General features: G+C 38.6%; 1 protein-coding gene across 1 annotated transcript in view; it reads right to left on the bottom strand.

Annotated features, from left to right (window-relative positions):
* RFTN2 (raftlin family member 2) overlaps positions 1-9,201 on the bottom strand; it is a 66,300-nt gene that overhangs the window by 6,492 nt on the left and 50,607 nt on the right. Inside the window, exon 8 of the mRNA XM_031038219.2 lies at positions 6,902-6,980. Within this exon, the coding sequence (XP_030894079.1) occupies positions 6,902-6,980 (79 nt within the window). The remainder of the gene's footprint in view (positions 1-6,901; positions 6,981-9,201) is intronic.

The raw sequence follows: 9,201 nt of genomic DNA, 5'->3' as shown, positions 1-9,201 counted from the left end.
GGAGCCCGATGCGGGACTCGATCCCGGGACTCCAGGATCATGACCTGAGCCGAAGGCAGTCGCTTAACCAACTGAGCCACCCAGGCGCCCTCTTGTAGCTCTTTTTTGATGTTAAAAGCTATGCCAGTATCCTTCCCACCTAGAAGCCAATAAATTCCCTTACATACATAGGCTGTCTGAGCAGGGTTTCTGTCCCTTACACTTCCAGGGAGGGACATCAGTAGGTAATAACATGGGTGGCCTAGAAGAGAGCTGATCGCCAGCCTGAACCTTGCCCTGCGGCAGCAGGGACCACTCTTCCCCTTCTGCTCACACCAGGAAAAAGCCCATTTGCTTTGAGTGGAAAGCATTCTCTAGATGAAGAACCTCATTAAATATAAAAGCAAAATGCTTTTATCTTGATTTTTACTTAATGCTCTTTGAGATACTCGACATCCTCTGCTTACACTAGCACCTGATTGGATTTCACATGGACTTCAGTTGAGGATACTAAGAGTTAATGAGTAAAGAATGACCCTTATGATTTTCAAATAATTTCAAATCAACTTCAAATGACTGAAAAAGTAAGAACAAAGTTTAATAATTGTCTCACTGTAAGGTAAAGAAAGAAGTTAATGTGTACATTAAATATTTCTTAGTGTTCGTATGATTTTATTATAGCTACTTTGGAAAAGATCTAATTTAGAATATTTTTCTGGCTGCTGCCTCTTCACTTCTTGGTTTGTGTTAGAGAAATGATTCAACAGATGTGCCCAAGAAGCCTTTACCTCCTGAAATCATTCATTTTGAGATACATTTTAAGGACAAGAATATTATTTGAATGTAAAACTGCTCTAAAGAAGAAAAATAAATTAAAATTGGAACCATTAACATTAAACTCCTGCCTCCCTATTCTCTCCATCTTTCTTTCAGTAACAGAACTCCTCTCTGCCAATGCCTTGCAACTTTTAGCTGGCCGTGTGCACCAGCACGTGGTTGCCCAGGTGGCATATCCCAGCCTCCCATGCAGACACTTGTGGTAGCATAAATAAGTTCAAGTCAATGGGATGAGAGAAGAAATATGTGACTTAGGGGTCAGTGCCTTCGGAGCATGCCTGGAATTCCTCTTTCCTGCCTCTTGCTGGCTGGACATGGCAACAACTGTGACAACAGTCCTGGGTCCAGAGGCAGAAGCCAAAGGTTGAGGGCGGCAGAGCTAACCAGTCATGAAGCAGAGCCTTGCCCCACCCTAGAGGGCCCTGCCCATCTGTAGACTATTACGAGAGAGAGACCCGTCTGTTGTTTTTAAACCATTCCTTATGGGCCTTTTTGGTATAGCATTTTAGTAATTAATTAGTTACTAATTAATAACTAATGAAAAAGTTGTTGATGACTAATGCTTTTTAGCTTAATTTTCCCCAACTTTCTTTTTTTTTTTTTTTAAAGATTTTATTTATTTATTTGAGAGAGAGAATGAGAGAGAGAGAGCACATGAGAGGGGGGAGGGTCAGAGGGAGAAGCAGGCTCCCCGCCGAGCAGGGAGCCTGATGTGGGACTCGATCCCAGGACTCCAGGATCATGACCTGAGCCAAAGGCAGTCACTTAACCAACTGAGCCACCCAGGCGACCTCCCCAACTTTCTAATTATGAAAAATTTCAAGTAGACAGAAAGTTTAAAGGATAGTACAACAAACACCATATACTCATTACCTAATTCTAAACTTGTTAATATTTTGCCATATTTCATATATATATGTATGTGTATATATATACATACATATATATGTTTTTTGGATAATCAAAAACTAATATACTGCATTCCTGCATACTAGCTGAAGGTAATTTTTAGCTGGAGAAAATGGAGGGTCATTAGGAATTTCTAGATTCTTCTTCAATTTCTCCATAGAGTTATTGTAGTGTTTAATCATCTAGTATTGAAAGAAAAATGTTCCTATTGAAAACAAAAGCAACATTTCATATGACCAGGCATTGTGCTAAGCCCTCTACATGTATTCTAACTGAATCCTCCTCACAACCCTGTGGTAAGTACTAACAGTGTCCATATTTTATAGATGAGGATACGGAGGCTTGGAGAGTGTGGCAGACACTGTATGCACGTGCGTGTGGGGGTCCGTGCACATGTGAGCACTTGTGTGCACGTGCACACACATGCACCCCATCCCCTGGAATCCTTTTCATGTTCTGTTTTCTACTCCTAGAAACACCACTGAATGGAAACTCTACTCTGAGTTAGTTGAAACTAAATACCTTTTTTTAAAAGATTTTATTTACTTATTTTGACAGAGAGAGAGAGACACAGCGAGAGAGGGAACACAAGCATTGCTGCCTGTGTTCTTCTCTGGGATTTTGATGGATTCCTATCTCACATTTAAGTCTTTCATCCATTTTGAGTCTTTGTGTGTAGTGTAAGGAAATGGTCCAGTTTCATTCTTCTGCATGTGGCTGTCCAATTTTCCCAACACCATTTGTTGAAGAGATTGTCTTTTTTCCATTGGATATTTTTTCCTCCTTTGTGGAAGATTAGTTGACCATGGAGTTGAGGGTCCATTTCCGGCTTCTCTGTTCTGTTCCATTAATCTGTGTGTCTATTTTTGTGCCAGTATCATACTGTCTTGATGATGACAGCTTTGTAATAGAGGTTGAAGTCTAGAATTGTGATGCTACCAGATTTGGTTTTCTTTTTCAACATTCCTTTTGCTATTCACGGTCTTTTCTGGTTCCATACAAATTTTAGGATTGTTGTTCCAGTTCTGTGGAAAATGTTGATGGTATTTTGATAGGCATTGCTTTGAATGTATAGATTGCTCTAAGTAGCATAGACATTTTAACAATAATTTCTCTTCCAATCTGTTAGCATGGAATGTTTTTCCAGTTCTTTGTGTCTTCCTCAATTTCTTTCATGAGTGTTCTATAGTTTCCCTTCTTTCTTTCTTTAAAGATTTAATTTTTTATTTGTCAGAGAGAGAGAGAGCACAAGCAAGGGGAGTGGCAGGCAGGTGGAGAAGCAGGCTCCTCACTGAGCAAAGAGCCCGATGTGGGACTCGATCCCAGGACCCTGGGATCATGACCTCAGTCCAAGGCAGATGCTTAATCAACTGAGTCACCCAGGTGTCCCTCTATAGTTTTCTTAATGCATATCCTTTGCCTCTTTGGTTAGGTTTATTCTTAGGTATCTTATGGTTTTGGGTGCAATTGTAAATGGGATCAACTTCTTAATTTCTCTTTCTTCTGTCTCATTGTTAATATATAGAAATGCAATCAATTTTGTGCATTGATTTTATATCCTTCCACTTTGCTGAATTCCTGTATGAGTTCTAGCCATTTTGGGTGGAGTCTTTTGGGTTTTCCACATCTGTGAAGAGAGAGAGTTGACTTCTTCTTTACCAGTTTGGATGCCCTTTATTTCTTTTCATTGTCTGTTTGCTGAGGCCAGGACTTCTAGTTCTATGTTGAACAGCAGTGGTGATAGTGGACATCCCTGTTGCGTTCCGGACCTTAGGGGAAAATCTCTCATTTTTTCCCCATTGAGAATGATATTCACTGTGGGCTTTTCATAGATGGCTTTTATGATATTGAGGTATGTTCCCTTTATCCCTACACTGTGCAGAGTTTTAATAAAGAAAGGATGTTGTACTTTGTCAGATGCTTTTTTTGCATCTATTGAGAGGATCATATGGTTCTTTTCCTTTCTTTTATTTATGTAGTGTATCACATTGATTGATTTGTGGATGTTGAACCACCCTTGCAGCCCAGGAATAAATCCCACTTGGTCATGATGAATAGTTCTTTTAATGTACTGTTGGATCCTATTGGCAAGTATCTTGGTGAGTATTTTTGCATCCATGTTCATCAGGGATATTGGTCTGTAATTCTTTTTGGTGAGGTCTTTGTCTGGTTTTGGGATCAAAGTCATGCTGGCCTCAAAGAAAGAGTTGGGAAGGGGCGCCTGGGTGGCTCAGTCGTTAAGCGTCTGCCTTCAGCTCAGGTCATGATCCCAGGGTCCTGGGATCGAGCCCCGCATCGGGCTCCCTGCTCTGCAGGAAGCTGGCTTCTCCCTCTCCCACTCCCCCTGCTTGCGTTCCCTCTCTCGCTGTGTCTCTCTCTGTCAAATAAATAAATAAAATCTTTAAAAAAAAAAAAAAAAGAAAGAGTTGGGAAGTTTTCCTTCCTTTTCCATTTTTTGAAACCACTTCAGAAGAATAGGTATTAATTCTTCTTTAAATGTATGGTAGAATTCCCCTGGGAAACCATCTGGCCCTGGGCTGCTGTTTTTTGTTGGGAGATTTTTGATTACTGCTTCAGTTTCCTTGCTGGTTATGGGTCTGTTCAGGTTTCTATGTCTTCCTGTTTCAGTTTTGGTAGTTTGTATGTCTCTAGGAATGCATCCATTTCTTCCAGATTGCCTAATTTGTTGGCATATAGTTGCTCATCATATGTTCTTAAATTGTTTGTATTTCTTCGGTGCTGGTTGTGGTCTCTCCTCTCTCATTCATGATTTTATTTATTTGGGTCCTTTCTCTCTCTCTCTCTTTTTTTTTTTTTGATAAGTCTGGCCAAGGGTTTATCGATATTGTTAATTCTTTCAAAGAACCAGCTCCCAGTTTCATTGATCTGTTCCACTGTTCTTTTAGTTTCTACCAAGGACAGACTTTAATGAAGGACAAAGACCTAAAAAAATGTAGTCTATGTGATTTATAAAGCAATCTTCTAATTTTTAGATTATTATATACTAAAAGTGTATAGTTCTATGAATTTCCACAGCCAGGTATAGTTTTGTGTAACCACAATAGGACACAGAACAGTTCCATTATCTCCCCTAAAACCTCCCGTGAGATCCCGTTATCACCTCCCTTGCCCAACCACTGACCTGTTCTCCACACTGTAGTTTTATCTTTTTGAGAATGTCGTATAAATGGAATCTCTGTAATATTTTTATTTTTTTATTATTATTTTTAAATTGCAGTATAAGTAATGTACAGTGCTATATTAGTCTCTGGTGTACAAATAGTGTTTGAACAATTCTATACATTACTCACTACTTATCACAGTAAGTGTATTCTTAATCCCCTTCACCTATTTTATCCATCTCCCCACCCACCTCCCCTCTGCTCCCCTCTGGTAACCACCAGTTTGTTCTCCATATTTAAGAGTCTGGGTTTTTTGTTTGTTTGTTTGTTTGTTTTTTGGTCTTTTTCTTTGTTCATCTGTTTTGTTTCTTAAATTCCACGTATGAGTGAAATCATAAGGTATTTGTATTTTCTCTGTCTGACTGATTTCACTTAGCATTATACTTTCTAGCTCCATCCATGTTGTTGCTAACAGCAAGACTTCATTCTTTTTTTATGGCTGAGTAATATTCCATTAATGGGGTGTGTGTGTGTGTGTGTGTGTGTGTGTGTGTGTGTGTGTGTACCACACCTTCTTTATCCATTCATGTGTTGATGGACACTTGGACTGTTTCCATATCTTGGCTATTGTAAATAATGCTGAAATAGACGTAGGGGTGCATATCTCTTTTCAAATTAGTGTTTTCATATTCTTTGGGTAAATGCCCAGAAGTGCAATTACTGGATCATATGGTAATTCTATTTTTAATTTTTTGAGGAGACTCCATACAGTTTTTCACAGTGGCTGCACCAATTAACATTCCCACCAACAGTGCACAAGGATTTCCTTTTCACCACATCCTTGCCAATACTATTTCTTATCTTTTTTATATTAACCATTGTGATTGGTGTGGGGTGATCTCTCACTGTGGCTTTGATTTGCATTTTTTGATGACGAGTGATGTTGAGCATCTTTTCATGTGTGTGTTGGCCATCTGGATGACTGTTGCAATATTAGGCACACTCACAAAAAACTTCCCCTCTACCCTCTTGTTTCAGTACCTGAGGCCTGCAAATTAAACTAACAAAAGACAGATTAACAGGAGAAAAGGTTTATTTTGGATGTCCATGGGGGCTTCACAGAGGAAAAGTGAAAACCTAAAGAGGCTGTTAGACCTGGGAGCTTATACATGATTTCAGTAAAGTGACTAGACAAAGGAACAGGGCTTTGGGCTTCTGTGGGCAGCGAATTGTGGAAAGGTATGTATGTGGCAAACCTAATGGAAGATAAGGGTTATTTTAGTAAGGTTTGTTTATGTAGACTCAAGTCAGTGCCGTCTCTAGCAATAAGTCATCTCTGGTGATTAGTAGGAGTCTTCTCCTCCTAGTACAGGAGAGGGGGACAATTTTACAAATGGAAATTTATGTTACCTTTTTTTTAAAAGATTTTTTTTATTTTTTTATTTTTTTTAAAGATTTTATTTATTTATTCATGAGCGAGAGAGAGAGGCAGAGCGAGAAGCAGGCTCCCAAGGAGGAGGGAGCCCGATGCGGGACTCGATCCCAAGACCCTGAGATCATGACCCGAGCCGAAGGCAGACGCTCAACCATCTGAGCCACCCAGGGGCCCAAAAGATTTTATTTTTTAAGTAATCTCTACACCCAACATGAGGCTTGAACTCACAACCCTGAGATCAAGAGTCAGAGTGAGTTCAAGATCAGGAGTCTACCGACTGAGCCAGTTAACCTTTAAAAAGGGAAATTTATGCCCTGCTTTTTATCAGAAAGGGAGAGGATAGAAAGTTACTCCTATGTCTGTGTTTCTTAATTGCCTTCAGCTCAAAATAATCCTTTGCCCACGTGGCACATTTTGGGTAACATATTTTGATCCCCTTCAGAACTCTCTCCTGTCACCTGGTTACTGACATATTTCCTTTGTTGTTATATGTTGGCTTAGAGACTATTTCCATATCCACATTTCCTCATCTGTATTCACCATTTAGAATTACAGTGAGAGTTTAAGGATTAAATGCTTCAGAAGAACATTTAGTTAGTAAAGCATCAGTTTTACTCACTTCTGGTGTTTGAGCAGCTGAATTCCACATAACTGGTCTCTGAAGGAACACAATTTGCTTTGTAGCCAAATTCCCTTCACTGCAAATTAAAACAATAGTGTTAGTATTGGCAAATTAGTAATTCTTAATTTTACACTTGGCTAGAATATTCCACATGTATCCTTTGTAATATAATCTTCTGAACCAAAAATAATTATGAAATATGATTCTATATGAGTTGTAGCTGGAAAAACAAGAAAAAAAAAATGCCTAAAAACTGAATATAGTCATTACCAAAGGAAAATTTGTTTAAAACATGTAATCTCAATGTGCTAATGTAAGTATTTTTATCTTTTTTTGCCCTCTCCTAGTCTTTATCAAAATGCGAATTTCCACAGTTCTGTAACCACTACATATTTGCATTTCTGTGTTCTATCCTTTTCACTAAACACCCTTTCCTTGTTTGTACACTTGTGATCATATTCTTAATAGCTGCAGTCTCTCAAAGAATTAAGATACTAAAATGTATTAAGCCTTTCCTGTATTATTGGAAAATTAGGTTGTTTCCAGTTTTCCACTAAATTTTAAATAACGTTGCTGTAAAATATGGATAGTCTTCCTTATTCTTTTGACTTATTTCCTTGAGATAAAGTCTCAGGAGTAGGATTATTAGGTCAAAAGGGTATGATTTAAGCTTCTTGGTATGCATTGTCAAATTTGCCTCATAAGAAGAAGAGACCAATTTAGGCTGTCACATGTGAGAGATTTTATATACATTTTCAGATGAGGGACTTGAGCCACAGCTAGTTTTATTTTCAGATGCTTCTTTGTAGTCAGCTACTCAGTATTCTCCTTATTTAACTATCATCATGGCAAATTACCCCTTGCCAAAGACTACTTGGGGTTTGTATTTCTCTGAAATGCTTTTCACAGTCTCCAGGGCTTTATGGGGAGGAGTGTCTGTAGCTAATGTTGCTCAGTTACGACTTTTATTATGCAAAAAACCCAAACAAAACCTCACTATTAGCTGCATTTTATGCTGAGCTCTTTTTCTGGAAAACAAATGCAACATTGAAACTCTGGCCCTAGCGGTATATGTTAACCCCACACCATTTGAAAATCCCAAACTTACTGATACTGTTGAATTTTGAGAAATAGCAAAATTTCCCCCAAAGTGGTAATAAGAGACTGCTTCTTTTTTATTTTTATTTTTAAAAGAATGCTTCTAGTCTAATCTCATTTTAGTTTAACCTTGTCTTTAATTAGAAGAAAAGACTTGGTATGAAGCATAGTTGACCCTTGAACAACAGGGGGGTTAGGGGCATCAACCCCCTCCCCACTGCAGTCAAAAATCCACATATAGGGGGCACCTAACTGGTTTTGTAGGTAGAGCATGTGACTCTTGATCTTGGGGTTGTGAGTTTGAGCCCCAGGTTGGGAGTAGAGGTTACTTAAAAATAAAATCTTAAAAAAAAGAAGTCCACATATATTTTGAACTCTCCAAAAACTTAACTACTAATAGCCTGTTGTTGACTGGTAGCCTTGCCAAATATATAAACAGTTAACTAACATATTTTGTATATGTATCATATACTGTATTCTTACAATAAAGTAAGCTAGAGAAAAGAAAATGTTATGAAAAAAATCATAAGGAAGAGAAAATACATTTACAGTTTTATACTATATTTATCAAGATAAATCTGCTTGTAAGTGGACCCGTACAGTTCAAACTCATGTTGTTCAAGGGTTAACTGTATATTGTTACTTTTGGGAACAATCATCAGGAGACATGGGTTGTGATGTAGGCATACAGGGAAGAGATTAGCAGTGTGCAGAATAGGCTGGTCTGTGTTTGGAAGTACAGAATATGCTGGAAAAGGCAGTGGCTTTGGAGCCAAGGAGTTCCTGGTTTAAATCCCTACTCTACCATAATAGCTGATGATACCACTTTAGCAAAGTTTTTAAATTCTCTCACTTTCATTTCCTGTCAGGGACTTTGCGAAGGATAATTATGTTGATGTGTATGAAGACCTCCACTGTGCCTGCCCCTAGAAGGTGTACGACAAACGTGATTTCCTTCTACTTTTTCTATTTGTTTAATGAAATGTAGGGTGGAGTTAAGTGGGAGGGAAAAGTCTTAGAATCTAGAATATCTTCTAGAGAGAAAAGTCAAGGGAGAAGGTACCCGAGAATACAGAGGAGGTTTCTGGGTAATGTTCAAAGTGTGTGATTCAGGTAGAGAATCCCATGAGGGAACCAGGCCTAGAACTATGCAAAGATGAGGAGGAATCAGGGCAGAATTATTCTTCTTGAATAGAAAG

The sequence above is a fragment of the Leptonychotes weddellii genome, chromosome 3 (assembly GCF_054177405.1).
Source record: "Leptonychotes weddellii isolate Sample4059 chromosome 3, ASM5417740v2, whole genome shotgun sequence".
NCBI lineage: Eukaryota > Metazoa > Chordata > Mammalia > Carnivora > Phocidae > Leptonychotes > Leptonychotes weddellii.
This window is presented reverse-complemented; position numbering and strand designations above follow the sequence as displayed.